This window comes from Coturnix japonica, chromosome 25 (assembly GCF_054131305.1).
Source record: "Coturnix japonica strain WE chromosome 25, WE-NBRP24, whole genome shotgun sequence".
Classification (NCBI taxonomy): domain Eukaryota; kingdom Metazoa; phylum Chordata; class Aves; order Galliformes; family Phasianidae; genus Coturnix; species Coturnix japonica.
Window position 1 is genome coordinate 8,023,209 of NC_140687.1, and position 19,340 is coordinate 8,042,548.

The window sequence follows — 19,340 nt, forward strand, 5'->3', positions numbered from 1 at the left end:
TGAGAGGATGGCTTTGGAAGAGCATATGTAATACATGTTTTCATACAACTGCCAGAGAGGCAAAGAAAAAGCCAGGTAAATAATCAATCATGCTAATGAAGCATAAGCCTGTGAATCACCCATTCTGTCCCACCTGCAGCTCCTGGACAGCTCCACCTGCAGACCCTAGCCAGGAATCAGACACAGGACATGACCCTATTGCTCCTCTGCAGATTGGTATATTTGGCAATGAGAAGGAAATGAGTAAATGTGGACTGCCTGACAAGGGGTGATGATAGCAGGTATGCCGGAGGAACCTTACACTGTAGAAGGATGTTTAGAAACGTTGAATGGAGCTGTAGTGGAGAAAACACCCAAAGATAGAGCCATATTTCATTAAATCTGCTGCTGAAATAACATCTTGCTAGCAAAACATTAATTTAATATGAAGAATTTACAACTACAATGTATCTGCCCACAAAGGGACATGACAAAAAAAAAAACAACAACTATTTATAAATACCTTCAATATCATCTACACTCAATTTCTCCTGTGGATCTGCAAAACAAATGAATCAAATGCTTAATTAAATATGCTTATCAGAAAGATTTTGAAGCTAAAATCAGAATATAAAAGACATCATTACCTGATTTTTTCTTTTCTGTTTTTGAAGATGTTTCATTCATCTCTAAAACTGCAGAAACCTTTAACTATGAAAGACAAACCAATGAAAAATAAACACCCATACATTCAAAGTAACCACATATTCATTAATGAGCAGGACAAGTAGATTTCAATGAAAAGCATTTACCTGCAAATTACTGGGTTTCTCTGAAAAGCCTGGAGATGAAAAATGAAAGCGTTATTTTATTTAATTGAAGATATCTTTTATTCTTTACAACATTAGTAGGCTCTGTAATTGTTTCTTGCACAAATTACTTCATTGAGAGTGAAATAGCTAATATCCAATTATCTTATCACACAGAACTTGTAGTAGTATATAAGAAATACAGAGTAATTCCCATCATCCAACTTTTATTTAAAAAAAAAAAAAGAATCAAATCACAGAATGACAACAATTCATGTGAAGCATTAAGTCATGTCTATTAAGAGAACAAGATTAAAATATTTTGTTCCTTTTGGAAGCTGAATTCTGCTTTCTGGAAAAATTAATTAGAGCAGATAGCTTTGGCTTCTTAATGACCAATCAAGAAAGAACCCAGCAGAACTATGACTACTTCTATTCTAGCAGTGCATAATGTTGAGGCTACTTTCTCATTAACAGCTTATGGAGAGCAAGGGTACAGACACAGCAACCTCATACAAACATCATTCAATGAGGTAAAAACAATCTGGTTCTCAACTGACCTCTCTGGATCAGTTTGCAAGGAAATAAATGATACAAACATTGCTTGGTTGTAATGCACAACATGTGCGTTATTCCAAATCTTTTTCAAGTTTAGTGTCAAATTTTATTTCCTAACTCACACAACCTACTGCCCTGTGCTGCAGTCATCTTATACTTTACGACTCCATTCATGAAACAAGCATACAAAATGCTTCTACGAATTGTTCCACAAAATAATTTTTAGATTTAAATAAATACTAAAAACAAATCATCAAGACTTGATTTTCGAACACTAGGTGGTCAAGTAACATGGAAATACATTAGAAAGACTACCACAGTCACCTCTTCCCCCCTCCCACACTGATTTAAAGCTTAGCAGAATCATATGAAGCAGACATTAAAGACAATTGGTAAGTTGATTTATGGATTCCAGAAGCTTGCTAAGATTTGGTGTCTGCTTACAAAAATAAAATTGGACTTGCCTTTTAGGCTATGTCATTGAATCCATATTATAAGCCACATTGCCAAAGCACTCTCAAAAAGATAAAAGCTTTATTCCAATAGCAAAACTTTCCAGCACACTTATGATCAATCAGGATGGTCATAAAGCAAATGCCATGAGCTGCAGGTGGAAACCCGCAGAAACATAACAAGAATTTGCCCACATATTTTAGTTTTTAAAGAAAAACAGGAAACTAAAAAAAATGAAATAAACAAACAAAAAGATCAACCAAATGATATTTTTCTTCTGCTGATTATCCAGAAATATCCAAATCCTCAGACAGATAAATCTTAAACCAGATACCACTCTCACCACTTTAAGCAACCACTTAAAGCAAAGAAAAACACCCGAACAAATACATATCCAAAAAGTATACATAATGAACGCAAGAACCGCCTGGACTAATCAAGCAGGCCAGCAAGTTCAGTGTTCACTGCTGTTAATTAACATCAGCCAAGCACTTCATTGCTACAGCACATACTCACTGAACAACAGGACTAACAAGGAAAACAAAAGAAAAAGTTCACTTGTCTATAAACACAGACAAATCCAATCTATGAGATAGTTACCCTTGTTGTGCTCCCCTGAAACACTCTGCAAGCGTACTCCATGTTCAACTGCAGGTGGGAGAAACACAGGAGGAGATGCTTTCCTTGAACCTTCAGAACACGGCTGTACAATACAGTACATACGCGTAAGAATTTGTACAAAACAATTTTTTTAAAATAAAATCTAAGAAAGGCTTTTGCATTTTAAATAAAAGGGCAAAAAAATCCTCACAATTCATCTAAACTATTCCATAATGTTGATTAAGGCTGGCAAATCACAGAGCCACACAAGAAATTAACACAGGAAATCAAGATGTTGATTGTGAACAAGAAGCTGCAACTCTGTGTTGATTGAACATTGGCATCAAATTTGCACCTGGCATTCAAATATCAGCCTACATTGCTGGGGCACATGTCCCACAATGTTGAGTGAGTGCATCACTACGTTGCAAAAGCAAGATTTGATTTGCTTAAAGGCCAAAAAGGCAGAGCTGATAGCGATTAAGCTATCTAGAAAGTCTTGTATTTTTAAGAAAGGAGTGGGGAATTAGTTTTTTTCCCAACAACAAAGGCTAGAGGGGAAGTAGCTACAGACCCTGCTCACTCTCATCTTGAGAATTATCAGACAGAAAGGATAAACACAGCCAGCACACTTGGTGTCTGCTGAACATGATTTTCAAAATCGGATTAAGTCTATCTAGAGAAGACAGAGGTTCTATACAGAAAAATCTAAATGTCTGGGTTGCTCAGTGTATTGGCATCCGTTAAACTCTGACTGGATCAGCAGAATAGATCTGAATAGTAGGAAAAAAAAAAATCCTCACAAAAATATGCCTGAGAAGTTCATAAGTTTAAAAGCAGCAATAAACTGCTGTATTAAAACTGTGCTAGAAAATCAACTCCAAAGCCTGCAGCCAGGAGGCCAACGTAAGTAGTCTGACATAACTTTGTCCCAGTACTATCTCAACAGAGAACCTACGCTACAGGTATTTCAATGACCCTCAGATACAGGACATCGAGCAGCAGCAACATGGGGTAAATAAGCCTCACCAGGGGCGGGGCTCAACTCAAAGGCAAGCTCTCACGTAGTTCTCATCTGGCTCTCCCACAGACCGGGGAGATGCACATATCACAGAAAGTACCTCAGAATCCCAGGGAGAATCAGACTCTTCCTTTTTCTCTGTTCCTACTGCTGGCAGAGCACCTACAAAAAAAATGGACAAAGAGAGACACTGAGAATTTACTGCACTCCACTTTTATACCCCATCAGTCAAACAAAGGATCTGAAAGATGAGTAACAGTACTACAGCAAAGGACAAACTGAGAAATGAGTTACACTCAACGGTAGCTTTACACCCAGTCACATCACAGTATTCTGTTTTCTCCTCTTCATTTCTTTTCCAGCAAAAGATGCATAAGGATGGTGGCTGACATGACAATGTCCCTCGTGTTGGGACAACGTTAAGGAAGAAACTCCAGCATGCTTCAGTCTCAGCATATGGACACCCTGAGTCATCTTCCCTCTTGCCTACACCTCCATCATCTGGCACTTACTATCACATTCCACTCTACAGGACATATCACAAAAGCACGATACAAAACAACCTCACACTAAGAGGAAGCTGCCAACACACACGGCTCCTTGCTTAGTGCTATCAAGGGATACCTCACCTGACCATGATTCATAATCCTGCAACTTCTGACTAGGTACATACATAAGAAACTGACATTTAGGAATGAAACAGAAGCTCACAGCTCCAATACAGTCCAGAACACTGCAAGCATTTTAAATCTTATCACTTCAAAGTCTAGTATCTTCTGACCACCAAACTCCCATCTAGAGCAGACCACAGTCAGTTCTCTCTTCTAAGCTACTCCATTATGTAAAACAAACTCAGGATTGACTCACACAGAAACGCAAGGAAAATTTACAGGAATGAGCCAGACAGGAGCAATGGCGTCCACTCTGGAAAACCGTAACTGCTGATTCCAGCCTGAGTGCTGACTATTCATGCTTTTCCAAAATAAACTCTTTGCACATAAAATGCACTAAGAGAAAAGTGAATGCACCGTGAGTGCTGCTTCCACACCTTCTGAGCAGCAACTGACCAATAGCTACACGAGCTCTGAAAACATCTACAGCAACAAGATATCCTCTGGAGACGGACATACTATCTTCTGCTCTGAGACCCTGGGGTGAGTACCTAAGCACCCACCTCTCTCTGAGGTCATGCTCTCAAGCATACAAACGAGTAGCACAGGAGAGATCTCCTACATTTTACAACTGAACAAGGTGAGGCACTGGAAGAGTCTTCTCTGACTTTGAATCAGGTCAGCTCTTGGCTGAAGCCCTGAAAAACCACAGCTTTTCAATCTGATAGTACCCATTAGAAAGGGAATCAATAGTGTCACACACAAGGCACACTAGACTACCTACTTGTTTTGTGCAGATCAAGGAGAACACAGCAACAAAATTAATAAAGAAACTTGCATCATACATAATCATTAGGAACCCAGCACCACCATTTGTGACCTTTAGGAAAGAACGAAAAGCAACAAAAGCTGCAGACCTTCTCTACCACAGCAGGCTAGGGTTCACAGCTAAATCTTAAACCAGATACACCTCCCACCACTTTAAGCAACCACCTAAAGCAAAGAAAAACACCCGAACAAACACATATCCAAAAAGTATACATAATGAACGCAAGAACCGCCTGGACTAATCAAGCAGGCCAGCAAGTTCAGTGTTCACTGCTGTTAATTAACATCAGCCAAGCACTTCATTGCTACAGCACATACTCACTGAACAACAGGACTAACAAGGAAAACAAAAGAAAAAGTTCACTTGTCTATAAACACAGACAAATCCAATCTATGAGATAGTTACCCTTGTTGTGCTCCCCTGAAACACTCTGCAAGCGTACTCCATGTTCAACTGCAGGTGGGAGAAACACAGGAGGAGATGCTTTCCTCGAACCTTCAGATCACGGCTGTATAATACAGTACATACGCGTAAGAATTTGTACAAAACAATTTTTTTAAAATAAAATCTAAGAAAGGCTTTTGCATTTTAAATAAAAGGGCAAAAAAATCCTCACAATTCATCTAAACTATTCCATAATGTTGATTAAGGCTGGCAAATCACAGAGCCACACAAGAAATTAACACAGGAAATCAAGATGTTGATTGTGAACAAGAAGCTGCAGCTCTGTGTTGACTGAACATTGGCATCAAATTTGCACCTGGAATTCAAATATCAGCCTACATTGCTGGGGCACATGTCCCACAATGTTTAGTGAGTGCATCACTACGTTGCAAAAGCAAGATTTGATTTGCTTAAAGGCCAAAAAGGCAAAGCTGATAGCGATTAAGCTATCTAGAAAGTCTTGTATTTTTAAGAAAGGAGTGGGGAATTAGTTTTTTTCCCAACAACAAAGACTAGAGGGGAAGTAGTTATTCTGTTTCACTACTGTGCTAGAAAATCAACTCAAAAGCCTGCAACCAAAGGGCCGATACAAGAAGCTTAACCTAACTTTGTCCCAGTACTATCTCCACACAGAACCTACACTACAAGTATTTCGTTGACCCTCAGATACAGGACATAGAGCAGCAGCAATATGGGGTAAATAAGCCTCACCAGGGGCAGGGCTCAACGCAAAGGCAAGCTCTCACGTAGTTCTCATCTGGCTCTCCCACAGACCGGGGAGATGCACATATCACAGAAAGTACCTCAGAATCCCAAGGAGAATCAGACTCTTCCTTTTTCTCTGCTCCTACTGTGGGTTGGGCTTCTACAAAAAAAAAGGAGAAATACAGACACTGAGAAATATACTGCACTCCACTTTTATACCCCATCAGTCAAACAAAGGATCTGAAAGACGAGCAGTAATTCTACAGCAAAGAACAAACCAAACAGTGAGTCCCACTCAAGGGTAACTTTACATCCAGTCACATCACAGTATTCTCTTCACTCCTCTTCATCTGTTTTCCAGCAGAAGATGCCCAAGCAGGACAGCTGACATGGCTACGTTCACCATGTTTGGACAATGTTCTGTGCAGCATCTGACCAATAGCTACACATGCTCTGAAGAAGTCTACTGCAACAAGCAGTGCTCTGGAGTCAGACAATGGAAATAGTATCTTCTGTTTTCACACCCTGGGGTCTATGCCAAATTACCCAACTCTCTCTGAGCTGGTCATGCTCTCAAGCCCACAAAGGTTTAGCAAAGGAGAGATCTCCTACATTCTACAACTGAACAAGTTGAGGTACTGGAAGAGTCTTCTCTGAGTTTGACTCAGGTCTGCTTTTGGCTGAAGCCCTGAAAAACCACAGCTTTTCAATCAGATAGTAGCATCGGAAAGGGAAACAATATTGTCACACAGAAGATAGATTAGATTAGCTTCTTGTTTTGTTCATCATCAAGGAGAACACAGCAACAAAATTAATAAAGAAACTTGCATCATACGTAATCATTAGGAATCCAGCACCACCATTTGTGACCGTTAGGTAAGAACGAAAAAAAACAAAAGCTGCAGACCTTCTCTACCACAGCAGGCTAGGGTTCACAGGTAACAGGAAAGTTTATCATCTTTGAGGATAATCATCATTTTACTTTATTTACTGAACATTAATACTTATAGAGGAGCAATCAGGATCATATTTAAACTCACTTCTCGCATAAGCTGTGTCTTCTGAAACTTTACGGACTTGATGTTTATTACTAGAAACAGAATGTTTCACATCCCCCAAAACTGTCGTTTGCAGCTTCCTTCTAGTATCTTCCTTCTCCTGTTCTTCTTTCCATTTAGGTGACTCCTTCTAAAACAGATTGACCAAAACAGCTGAAAAGCACAGAAATCAATATCTACTTCACCACCCATTAACAACTTGGAAAACGGTTTTCTTGGGTAAGACTTAAATGAAGCAAAGTGCAACATGGTTTCTGAAGGCCTACAATTTTTAGTGGGAATCTGCACAATTAAACTGCAGTGCCTCATGTTGTAAACCTCATCTCTGGCTATGCAAAACCTCTGAGAAGCACTTCCTTGTGTCAATCTAAATGCAGTTTCATTGATATTATTCAGAAAGTCTTCTTTCTGCCTACATATCTCACAATTTCACTAGTTTCCTGCCCTCAATTTCATTCAAAACTTCCTTTTGTTTCTTCATTTCCAGTCATTACCTCATGAATTCTACTAAATGGCTACAACTTCTAATGGATATTATCCATTCCCTCAGTTTTACATAACAGAAAGTGCACAGATTCCAGAAAGAATGAAGTTTCCTGTCTTTCTCCTTCCAAAACTCTCCAATCTCATAATAAAAATATTGAAAATAATGTCTGAGTTTGGCTATGAACAAGATGTTTTCAGTATCAAAATACAATGATTGAATACAGATACGTGATTGAGTATTAACAGGAAAATAGTTTACTGTCGCTTACCTGTATTACCCTTAACAAACTCTTCCAATTGAATCATCCCTGTACACTTACTTTTGTGCTTGAGGGAAATGCTGCCCATAGATTTTCCTCATATCTATTTAGGCCCAGGTTTTCACTTTCTTGTTTTAGTGTTTCATGGAATTTATTATGTACCTCTTTGCACTGCCCTTCTTCCTCTTCCACCAATTCATCTTCCTCAAGGTTGCTTGAATCTGAGACATCTTGTTTCAACAACTCTCCACATTCTCCTCTGCTCAGATTTGCACCTGTTGGTTTTTTTTGTTTGAGGCTTTTCTTCTGTGACTTAGGAATTTCAATTCTAGAACTATCACCACCACCTTAAAGCATGAGAAAGGGAAAGAGGAATATGAATCAAATGGGTTATATAAATAGCAGCAGGCATTTTACCCATTAAAAACACAGGAAAGTAGTCATATGGGACTGTATGGAAAAGAAGCCAGGTAAGGGCTGGATGGGAGAAGGACACATCAGACACAAAGGCTTAGGAGGGGACTCAGTATGGTCATTTCCATTATCTTACTTATTTTATTATGACATGACCATCTGTTCTGTTCTTATAACACTACTTTCCTCAATTACTACAGCCAAGTGAAAACAACAACAACAAAAACCGAAATGAAATTACTTAGTAAGTTTACTTTTGTATGTCATTGTATTATGAAGTACTTTCCAAATAACTTACCATTATTTCTGAACTTTTGGGGAACATTCATTAACGATGTCAAGTTTGGCTTCTGTGGCTTCTGCAAATAAAAACACATTTTAAAAGAATTATTTGATCTGTTTTTGTTTGCTTTTTTGTTTTAAAGCAAATCCTTTACTTACATCAAATCTTGAACAGTAAATACAACCAGGCTGTCCCCTTTTGAAAGGACTCAGATACTTGCTAGATCCTTCAACTTTAATTACACAAACATTCCTCTCCTCTTGTGTACAAGTCAGTGACTATTCAAAACTATCTGTAAATGCGTAACAATTCTAAAAAGGTATTTTAATCCATTGGTAAAATACAACTACACTCGCGATTACTTACTTGTAAGTATGCACAACTCAAGTATCAATTAAAGTTCCTGAAGCTTGAAGAATAAATTAGTTAATATAACTCCACTTAGTGAAATATCTGTAAATTTCAAAATAATGCTAGAAATTTGAATCACTTCCCCTAAAATCAATGTAAGAAAATAGAAAAAATTTTAAAGTACACATGCTTACATCTCCAGCATTACAGAGTGTGCTGAACTAACAAACTAAAGTTCCTAATCACTGCAGAATCCCAGTGCAACAGACTAAATACTCCAGACGCCATTGAAAAAACTGGTAATCCTTTGGAACATTCATAAAAACAGCAGGATAAGCACATGGAGCTTATAAAGAGAAAAATCCAAATATTCAAAAAATGAAGATAGTCATGCAGTGTGAGATTATATACAAGCACGGAATGTCATCCCACAGAAGGAAAAAAGAAAGAAAAAATAATTATTTGAGCAACTCAAGTATCGAACACTTGAGGAACCTAGTGAGGAAGGAAAGAGAACCAGGTGATGAACAATTTCACTAGATTTTGATAAATAAATGTTCTTTTTCATTATCGTGTTCTTTTTCATTAATCATCCTATCATGTAAATTAGGGGAAACAATTGTGAAGTTTGAAAGAGAACAGGTTATTTATTAACTTATCAATTCCTAGGGTTGGCAAATCTCACTCAATGAACAACTAATACAATGTGGTAGTTTATCTTAATATCTACTCTTTTGCCTCAAACCACAAATCTACTGCATGTTCTGCCAAAGCAACAATTTTTAGGAAAAACTTACAGCAGAAGAAAGGTTGGCAGATGAGAGACTCTTCTTAAGGAGGAAAAAAAAAAACAAAAACAAAAACAAAGAATTGGCTGGAAAAAGAGTTTCCTTCTATCTCATAGGAAATTGCCTTCAAATCACTTATTTTACACAACTATTTTCCCATAAAGGCACCATACCTTGGCTGTAAAATCCAGTTCTTCTTCCTCAGAATTATTCCAGGTGCCATTACTGCCCTCTTTTTCAGAACTTCAAAAACAACGAAAAGTAAGTACTGGTCCTCTCAAATAATTCCTCAAATAAGCATTTGGTATTTTTATAAGACTCACCTTGTTGAGTATCCTTCGAAAAAGTCATCCATTGCTGTTCAAATATAAATCGACATGTTGAGATTAGATTTTGCATACTAAAAATTAACCAATACAGACATTTAACATGAAAACAGCTCATAAGAGTACAGAAGCTGAAGTGGCCAATTCAATAAGAACAGCATGAAGGAAAGTATTTACAAAACAAATGCTTTTTCAAATTATACTGAAAAACAAATCAGACATATCTACAATATCTACCATTTTTTGCTGCCGTACCTTGCTATGGATTATAAATAAAGTATATTTATAAATACAAAGAAAATCAAAAAGCATACTCAGGAGCTATAGGTTATCCCTAGCTAGAAGAATCACCAGCATTTCTCTACAGTGAATCAAAAAATGATATACTTGAGACAAAAGGAGCATTAGCAGGGCATGCTATACTACACCCCCAAGTTTTTATCAGTTCAGTGAAGGTAGTAACTCACACCTAAGACTATAGGATAGGTCAGGTCAAAAGGGATCTCTGGAAGTCTCTCAACCAACTACTTAAAGCCAGCTCAGCTTTGAGGTCAGGAAAAGTTGGTCAGGGTTTTATTCAGTCTAGTCTTGAACACCTCCAAGAGAAGGTTCACAACTTCTCTATTTTGCCATCCTTATCATGGCAACACTTTTCATCTCCAGCTAGAAACCATCTTGCTTCCATTTATACCTCTTGCCATCTTCGCTTCCTGTCAAGTATCACAGGGAAGCATCTGGCTTTGTCTTCTCATCTGCATTGGACGCTGCAGTTAGGGCCCTTCAAAGCTGCCTCTTCTTCAGGCTGAGTAAGTCCACTTTCTCAGCCCTCTCTCACAGGGCAAATACTCCTTCACAAATATGATGGCTCCCTAGAGAATTAGCTTGCTATTGATCCATCGACCTCTCACGTAGAAGGAACTCAAAATTACAGCCAAGGCACAGTCAAGTGAGTGCTAAACAGGAGCTGACAATCGCTTCTCTCAGTCTCCTGGCTTTGCTACTCTTAGCACAGTGCAAGCTGCAGCCCTTAGCTGCCAGAGCACCCTGCTGCCTCATGCTCAGCTTGCCTTCTGACAGGTCTGTGTCCTTTCTCAGCAGAGCTGCTCCCCTGCCGTGCAGTCCCATCATGTTTTGTAGGAAGGGGCTTTTTCACCCCAAATGGGTCTTGGTATTTTCCCCCGATGGATTTCTTAAGATGCCTGCCAGTCTATTGCCCTGGCTCATTGAAGTCCCTCTGAATGCCAGCTCTGTGCTGAAGCATATCCAACAATCGCTCTTACTTCAGATCATTAGCAACCCTGATGAGAGCGCCCTGCAGTAAATCCTTCAGGTCACCGTTCTAATGAAAACTGCAGTCTAGGAACACAATTTTTGAAGCGCTAACACCTCTTAACAACTAAAACATAATAGAAGGACTTTCTGATTCCCAGCACAGAAGGGAAAACAGACATACCTGATCTCCACATAGAAATCATAATTCCTGAAGTTTCTGAACTGTTAAATATTATAACAAAAAGAAGGGTTACTACTAACAACCTACAAATGAGTGTACAAATTTTGCCTTTCCTAAACACAGTATGCGAGAATATTCCCTGATCTGAACACAGCTTTCTGAGATGCAGTACAGTATAAATGTTCAAAGAAATCTCATGGAGAAAAAAGCTAGAGGCTGAAACTTCCCATCTGAGGGCATCTTAAATGGTTCAAATGCTAACAATCTGATTTTTGATGTTTTCCACTACAGAAAACACAGAATATTCTTAAATGCTAATGGAATCCTGCTGTATGTAAAGCTAAATAACTAACTCAGTACTATGACTCTATCTGCTAACTTTCCACGCAGAACAGAAAATTGCTGCTGTGTGGAACAGTTAAACTCTGGACGAACGACTTCAGTTACATCTTCAATGAGTACCACTAGAAGTAAGGAAAACAGCTCATTAAATTACCTACACTTTTGCTTTCAACATATAAATACTGCCAATGATCCTGCTATCCTTTAGAAGGTGAGACAGGAATTTGATGAGATAGCTTTCAGCTAGACCAAAACCACAGCCATGATGCACTGACACAGAAATGAGATCTAGTCTCCAGGGACCCGTTTCCACTTTAACTGAAGCCTATATCACCATTTCTGAGCAAGAGGAGAACAGATTACAAAACAAACAACCCCAAAACCAACACTATCACAAGTGATAAAAGCAAATGCTGAATTCAGTAATAAGGGACTCATGCAAAACATGCAAAGAAACAAAAGCTGCCCCAAATCCACTCTAACTCATAGATCTTAAATCATCAAGATACAGATCTGCAAGATAATAAGCACCTATGATGAATAAGTATTTGTGTATCACAAGACATGTGTGGTATTTAAAATACTGCTGTGCAGAATGAATACCTTCACTCGATTCTCCTGTTCTCAGAGTCTGCTCAGGGGACTGTTGCATTTCTATATCCATTAAGGGAAAGGCATGGAAAGGACAGACAACAATGACATCAGAATAAATGCGGAATCTCACAAGTTTGGAAAATACAAAAAGCACACACACAAAGCTACAGCACTGGGAGAATGCGCTGTGACTATGACATGCATTTGTGTGCATGTGTACATCTGTGTGTCAAAAGAGAAACTGTGGAACACTACCTTGACATCAAATTCTTTCACAATAAATCTGTTACTTTTCTCTGGAGCAGAAGATTGTCCTACTTACATGGATTTTATCACATACACATGCAGTGCTGTGGAAAAACAGCTACTATCAGAAACATACACTTAAGAGAAAGTTTAAAAGAATCATAGGATGGCTTGGGTTGAAAAGAACCTCAAGATGATTTCTCATCCCTTCTGGCTTTTCTCTGTTTCCTTAAGAGGGAATACAGGAAAAGTTTTATCTGACCTCAGGAGATAAAAATCACACAGAAGTGATAATTTACTTTTGTAAAGAGTTTTGCAATGCTGAGACAATTCCTCTAATCATAGAAACACTAAGGTTGGAAAAGATTATCAAGTCCAATTGCAAATGACTCAGGGAAACGCTGAACAATACACTAGTATGTGCTGCAGTGGCCAAACATACTGTCACTGCAAACATACTAGAAACAGAAATAGCACAACTACTGTTTTCCTCAAAAATAAATTGTTACTTAAAATCTAAGAGATCGGTCATTCAATATGTTCTGGAAGCCAATCTGTACGTGATTAATAAAAGGGTTCATGTTCTGACATCCAAATAATCATGAGCAAACTTGTTGAAAAATGCTGACCTGTTCAACATTCTTCAGAATCTCCTCTTCTAATTAGAAAGTACAAAAGTAGCAGAAAGGATAAGGTCAAAATTTTAGATAGCAGAAAAATAAAACAGAAGAGCAAAAGACAATAAAAGAATTCCAAAGTGGGTATTTCTCTGGTCTCTCTCTCAACATCCCGGCTTCTCTAAAGGACACTTTTAAGACTGTTACTGTGGCATATTAAAAGGACTCTCATGATTCAGGGTGTGGATGCAATCAGAGACTGCAGAATTAATTCCAATATTGTTTCTACTACGCTACTGAACTTTCTCTCTGCTCCCTCCTACTCCTCATGCTGGTGTCATCTTTAAGAGACTGAGCACAGGGAGAATCACAGAATGGTTTGAGTTGGAACAGACCTTTAATATCATCTAAATCCAACTCCCTGCTATAGGCAGGGACACCTCCCTCTAGACCAGGTTGCTCAAAGCCCCATGCACCTTTGGCTTTGAATGCTTGCAGGGAGGGAGCATTTACAACCTCTCTGGGCAACCTGTTCCAGTGTCTCATCCCCCTCACAGTAAAGAATTTCTTCCTGATATCTAGTCTAAATGTACCCTCTACTTGGAAGAAGAAACCCTCAAATCACATATTTTAAATTAACCCAGGCCTGTTAGTCCTTACAATGGGGTACCAGAGCAACTATCTATGTGCATGGAAGGTAGCAACTGAGTGGATTTGGATAAAAAAAAGTATTTCAATGATTAAACCAACTGTATCGAGCCCCACTGAAAAACAAGCAAACAAAACTTCAAAACCAAGCTACGAAGAAACTTTTTCAACCACTCTCTAGTTCAAAGTAACTGCTCCTAAGTCAAAGGCAACATCACTTGGGTCTAAAATCTATACTTCCATCTGGGATAAGTCCAGGAAGAAAAAATATGCCATGTATTCTTTGATCATATTTCTCAGTCTTTATAATAAAAAAGTAATGACTTGTGTTTGAACAGTCTGCTGCCCATCTGACACATGATTCTCACAAAACCCTTAAAAATAAGGAACAAATAAAACCTCGTACGTTGGGGCTTGAAACGTAAACTGCAAGGCAATCTCATTCATACTAAAATAGCAACTTTCTAAGATTCATTTAGGGCAATTTGAGCTTATAAACGCTGCCTGGATTTTACAAATTCATTGAAGGAATGTATTTCTTTTATTTACAAGGCAATGAGAAAATGTAACAGTTTTTCTGGATCACAAAGTCTTTCTCAGTTGTTTTTTTTTTTTTCTTTTTTAAATAAAAGTAATTGAAAAAAACATTATTTGATTATAAATCAAACCATGTCCAAAAAGATACGGTATATACAAACAATGTACTGTTGTTGCTTATGAAGTTATTTTTCCAAGACAATTTTTGTTACGTCTCCACAACACAAACAAAAGCAATTGTAATTAAAGGTGAGAAATTATGTCTCCCAAAAAAGGAGCTTTATGCAGGTGAAACTATTAAAATTAAAACAAAGTGACAGAAATCCAGTGGTAATCAACAAAAGATGCATCTTCTTGCAATTCATCTGCTGCTTCGCTGCTACAGAAGATAAAACTACTATTTGGGATGAAACTACAGCTTTTGCAATTGGATTTTCTGAACAACAATCTAAATGAGCATCTCTAAGAAAAATTGCACACCCATAAAACAAGGCTACTTTAACCTATTTTGTTTCTTCTCTTCCCTCCTCCCCCTTGCTAAAGGGACAATTTAAATAAATGGGCAACTTGATGTGCTGAAAGTGACAACTGTATGAGCAGATGGATGTAGTGCACACAAATCACAACTGTCCCCACAGCCTGTGGAGATGCAGTGTAAACTAGCAGCAAGCAAACACATTCATAACACTTCTTATTACAGTCCACCTGATGCTTCCACTGAAGTCCACACTGAGCACGGTGAATTTAAAAGATGCAAACCAACCTAAGGAAGGGGCCACCACGATTCTGCCCATTAGCTCTACCACAGTTAAGTATCCTACCTCCTCTGCTCGAAGCAGCTGCACCCAACGTAAAGCCAGCAGCTCTTGCCTGGTGAGGAGTCACTGGCACAGGGATGCCTCCTTTAGCATCCCCTGCAGAAGCTTCCCCTGCGTTCTCATGGTCTGCATATTCTGCCAGTGTTTTACTAAGACTATGGAGAGCAAAAAAGGAAATGCATTTGGGAAAAATAATCCCATAGCTACATAAACACTTAATGGGATAATAAAAGCCTTATACTATCCATCCTAAACATAACCATAGCCAAAACAATTTTCATATTCAGTAAGTGTAACATACTCTACTTTTTGCAAACCGTAACATACTCAAATATAATGGACACATCTATTTTATAGGTGCACATCCAGATCTATGAAGTTATTTACTTCTGCTCGGTACCCTTTGCAGTCCAGTTTTTACAAATACAACCACTCTTATGAATGAACACCCATGGGTAAAATACTTATGTGTAGGAGGAGTTAAACTGCTTAGTAATTTAACAAAAGAAATAACAGCTAGATCTCCTCTGAAACAAAACAGGTGGTTCCTGGTCAGTGGAACTGAAGACAGTAATAACAAGGGTTCTGTTTTGAGAAGAATTTACAAACATTTCAGTTTTTCAAGTTGAACTTCTGCGTCTGTGGGCTACAGACACATTTTAATAGTGTATAGCAGGCAGACATCAGCTTAGAAACAAACACTTGAAATCTTACAGAGAATTTTGAGCAGAAGCCCTTTTCTCAACTTTCAAATTAACACCAGACACATGAACAGTATATGTGAGAAGATGTCAATGAACACATCTTCAAAATAGCACCGTTAAACTTGGTGCTGTTACCAAAAAGGTTCAAACTCAACACTGATAACTAAAAACCTAGCAATAAATTTAAAAGTTTACCTAGCATTTCCATGAAGAATAGCATAGTCCTCAGCTGTCCATCCATTAACGTCTTTATGGAAAATTTCAGCACCATAGCGAAGAAGTATTTCTACCAACTTAAGCTCCCCACCGGCTGCTGCAGTCATAAGTGGGGTTCTACAGCATCCAAAATACAAGACAAACCATACAATTTAGTCAGACATTGTAATTATTTTAATTCCCATTTGCTCAATCTCAAAGAAAATCACTTTATGAACAGAAAAAAAAGCTTCCATATTAACAACACTTGCATACAAACTTGGCATCAATTTGAAAAACTCTCTCTGGCATAACAGCAATGTTGCTGGCACAATAGCAATTTTCCTGCCACAGCGGCTACCAGAAACAATGTTTTCTTGCAGTTCTCAATGCAGAAAACATGCAATAATGCATGCCACCTGCCAAGCTGAGACCTGCTTTCGCCAGTCACTCAACGAGCTCTTTCTCTGTGTCTTTCTACTTCAATGCTCATTCCCATCCCTCCCATCAGTCCAACCTGAAGACAACTAAGGTGACCTGCAGAGTTTAGACCATCTCCTCACCTTTCACACGGATCTCGAGTGTGAACATCAGCTCCTTTTTTAAGAAGGAGCTCTACCATTTCTTTGTGATTTTCAGAGATAGCAAGAGTAAGAGGAGTACATCCGTCCTGAAAGAACAGAAATAATTCAAGTTAAAAATCAAAAGAAACAAACAAAAAATCTACAATAAAAATATCAATGCAACTTTTTGAACTTCTCTATTGAATCTCGAAATGTACCTTATTCTGAGCATTGATACGGGCACTGTGCTCAATTAACATCCCTGCTAGAAATGTGTTAGGAGTTACAGCAGCCAAGTGAAGGGCAGTGTTGCCACCAGCATCTGCCAGGTTCGGATCAGCACCATGCTCTAGCAGGATCACTGCACATCTTTCTTTCTGGCATTGTACTGCCTGGAAACAACACACACACACACACACAAAAAAAAAAAAAGGTAAAATTTCCAGCAGTCATATTTCACTGTGTCACTACTACTACAACTTCCCATTCCTGGAATATAAAAGCATCTGCCAAGATTAGCTAGCACATGCCAAAGCCACACTGATTACAGCATGCATGCTTCTACACAGACTTACTTAAAGAATCTGGAAAGACATCATTTAATACATAATCAATAATTCCTACTTGCAGCAACATAGTATGTTCTACTTACCTTCATCAGTGGAGATCTGTTATCACTGTCAAAAAGATTTAGCTTACACTTGTTTTCTACTAGAAACGTAACGGCATCCTCACGTCCATTTGCACAAGCAAGATGCAGTGGTGTCCTAAAAGTGAAACGTGTAAATTGAAACAGACAGCTAAATAAATATTTTCACTCTGTGGTACATGAACAGGGCAAATTGCATTTCTTTATCCCAATTACCTCCCAAAATAAACAAAATCAAATAAAAACAAGCTTATTCCATTACCAGCGTGCACCAAACCATGTCGCTTAGTACAACATCTACATGTTTCTTGAACACCTCCAGGGACGGTGACTTTACCACCAACCTGGGCAGCCCATTCCAGTGCACAACCACTCTCTGGAGAGGCTTATCCTAGCATCCAACGTGAACCTCCCCTGGTGCAAGCTGAGGCTGTTCCCTCTTGTCCTAACAGCTCCCATCACAGGCAGGCTGATGAGTACCCTCCATAAGACCAGCTTCCTCCAAGGCAGAGAAGATGAGGACGAAATAACAGGCAGAACGTCAAATAACTCATCATGCCTTGTCACAGACATGGAACAACTCGAGAGTGACTGTCCCCACTGAGAAATTCCCAAATAAGTATACAAGATCCTTCACCTCCGAATAGAAGCCTGACAATATTGATCTGAGCACTGTATTTATTATTTATTTAGCACAGTGTACCGCAAAGAGCTCAAATGAGTAATTTAACTGTAACAAACACAACTTTGTGCAGGAGCCCCTCCTCACCCAAAAGCAGCCGTTACCAAGCACTGGGGAATATGACAACCTAAAGGAACCACCATCAGCTTCGCAAGCAAGAAAGCCTTCATGAAGCCAGCAGCCTTATCGCTGCCCTTTCTCACCAGCCCCCAACAGAGCTCTCAGCTCGGAGGAATGCCGAGCAGCCCTACGAGGGATCCAGGCCGGGAGGGCACATCGGAGCGGCCTCTACCGGCCGTCCCAGCCACGCGCGGCCCCCGTTAACAGCAGCCCTCTGTGCCCAGGTCATGCAGCGGGGATCCCGGCCCGGCCCGCCGCCCTTACCGCTGCGCCTTGTCGCGCTCGTCGATGTCGTGCTTCTTCAGTCCTTGCTGCACCAGGGCCAGGTCTCCGGCGGCGGCCCCTCGGTGCAGCTTGGTCAGCTCCTTCCAGCGGATCTCGTACGCACCGGCGGAGCACGCCGAGGCGGCGCTGCCGGGCGGCGGATCCCGTTTTTTCTTCTTTACGAAGCTGAGTATCTTCTTCATGTCGTCTTAAAACTCTGCCGGGCCGAACCCCGAGCAGGACGCGGAAACACGGCGCACGCTCAGGAAGCCGCGGCCCAACCCACAGGCTGCAGGGCAGCCTCAGGCTCCCAGCCGGAGCCGGGAGCCCCACGTATGCGTTATACGTGCGATATTAAGCGATGCTAAGCGATATGAAGCGATAGTAAGCGATATCAAGAGGATACACACCCGCGGAGAGCAGGAGTGTGCGCATCTGTAGGCTCGGCTGCCTCAGAAAGCGGTTGGCAACGGTGTGTCCTGGGGCCGTTGCCTTTGGAATAGTCACGGGGATAACCGTCTGCAGGGTTATTTCTTGCCCTACTTGTGGGTATTATTTAATAGGGATCTCAAAGCACGCGTTTTTAACCTGTTACTAAACCAGTTGTCAGCTTTCTGTCTTCAGTTTTCCCATCTTCCCCTCCCCCCCTCCACCTTTGTTCATACTGTTTATTAAATCTTTAATATGGGTGATTTTGAATAATATTTTAAATTAATTCCTGTTAAAAACAAATAGTTCCATTTAATTTTTATTTTTCTTCAGAAATTGGTATTTCCTGTCACAGTTCCTCATATTCTCAGTGTGTTCTCTTTGATAATCTGGAGCTTTCTCTAAGAACCATTGAGCAATTGCTATTCCTGTTGCTGTCTGCATGAGGTGATTCCTCTTCTCTTACCCAGTACTAGATCCACGTAGCACAGTAAGATTTTCAAG

General features: G+C 39.5%; 1 protein-coding gene across 1 annotated transcript in view; it reads right to left on the minus strand.

Annotated features, from left to right (window-relative positions):
* LOC146756911 (uncharacterized) overlaps positions 1 to 18,654 on the minus strand; it is a 41,640-nt gene extending 22,986 nt beyond the window's left edge. Inside the window, 16 exon segments of the mRNA XM_085523834.1 lie at positions 503 to 538; positions 627 to 690; positions 792 to 820; positions 2,400 to 2,502; positions 3,521 to 3,582; positions 7,050 to 7,197; positions 7,976 to 8,160; positions 8,526 to 8,586; positions 9,823 to 9,892; positions 9,973 to 10,006; positions 15,234 to 15,385; positions 16,130 to 16,267; positions 16,693 to 16,799; positions 16,911 to 17,084; positions 17,345 to 17,459; positions 18,408 to 18,654. Of these exon segments, the coding sequence (XP_085379960.1) occupies positions 503 to 538; positions 627 to 690; positions 792 to 820; positions 2,400 to 2,502; positions 3,521 to 3,582; positions 7,050 to 7,197; positions 7,976 to 8,160; positions 8,526 to 8,586; positions 9,823 to 9,892; positions 9,973 to 10,006; positions 15,234 to 15,385; positions 16,130 to 16,267; positions 16,693 to 16,799; positions 16,911 to 17,084; positions 17,345 to 17,459; positions 18,408 to 18,610 (1,681 nt within the window). The 5' untranslated portion in view covers positions 18,611 to 18,654.
* Between the last annotated feature and the right edge of the window lie 686 nt (positions 18,655 to 19,340).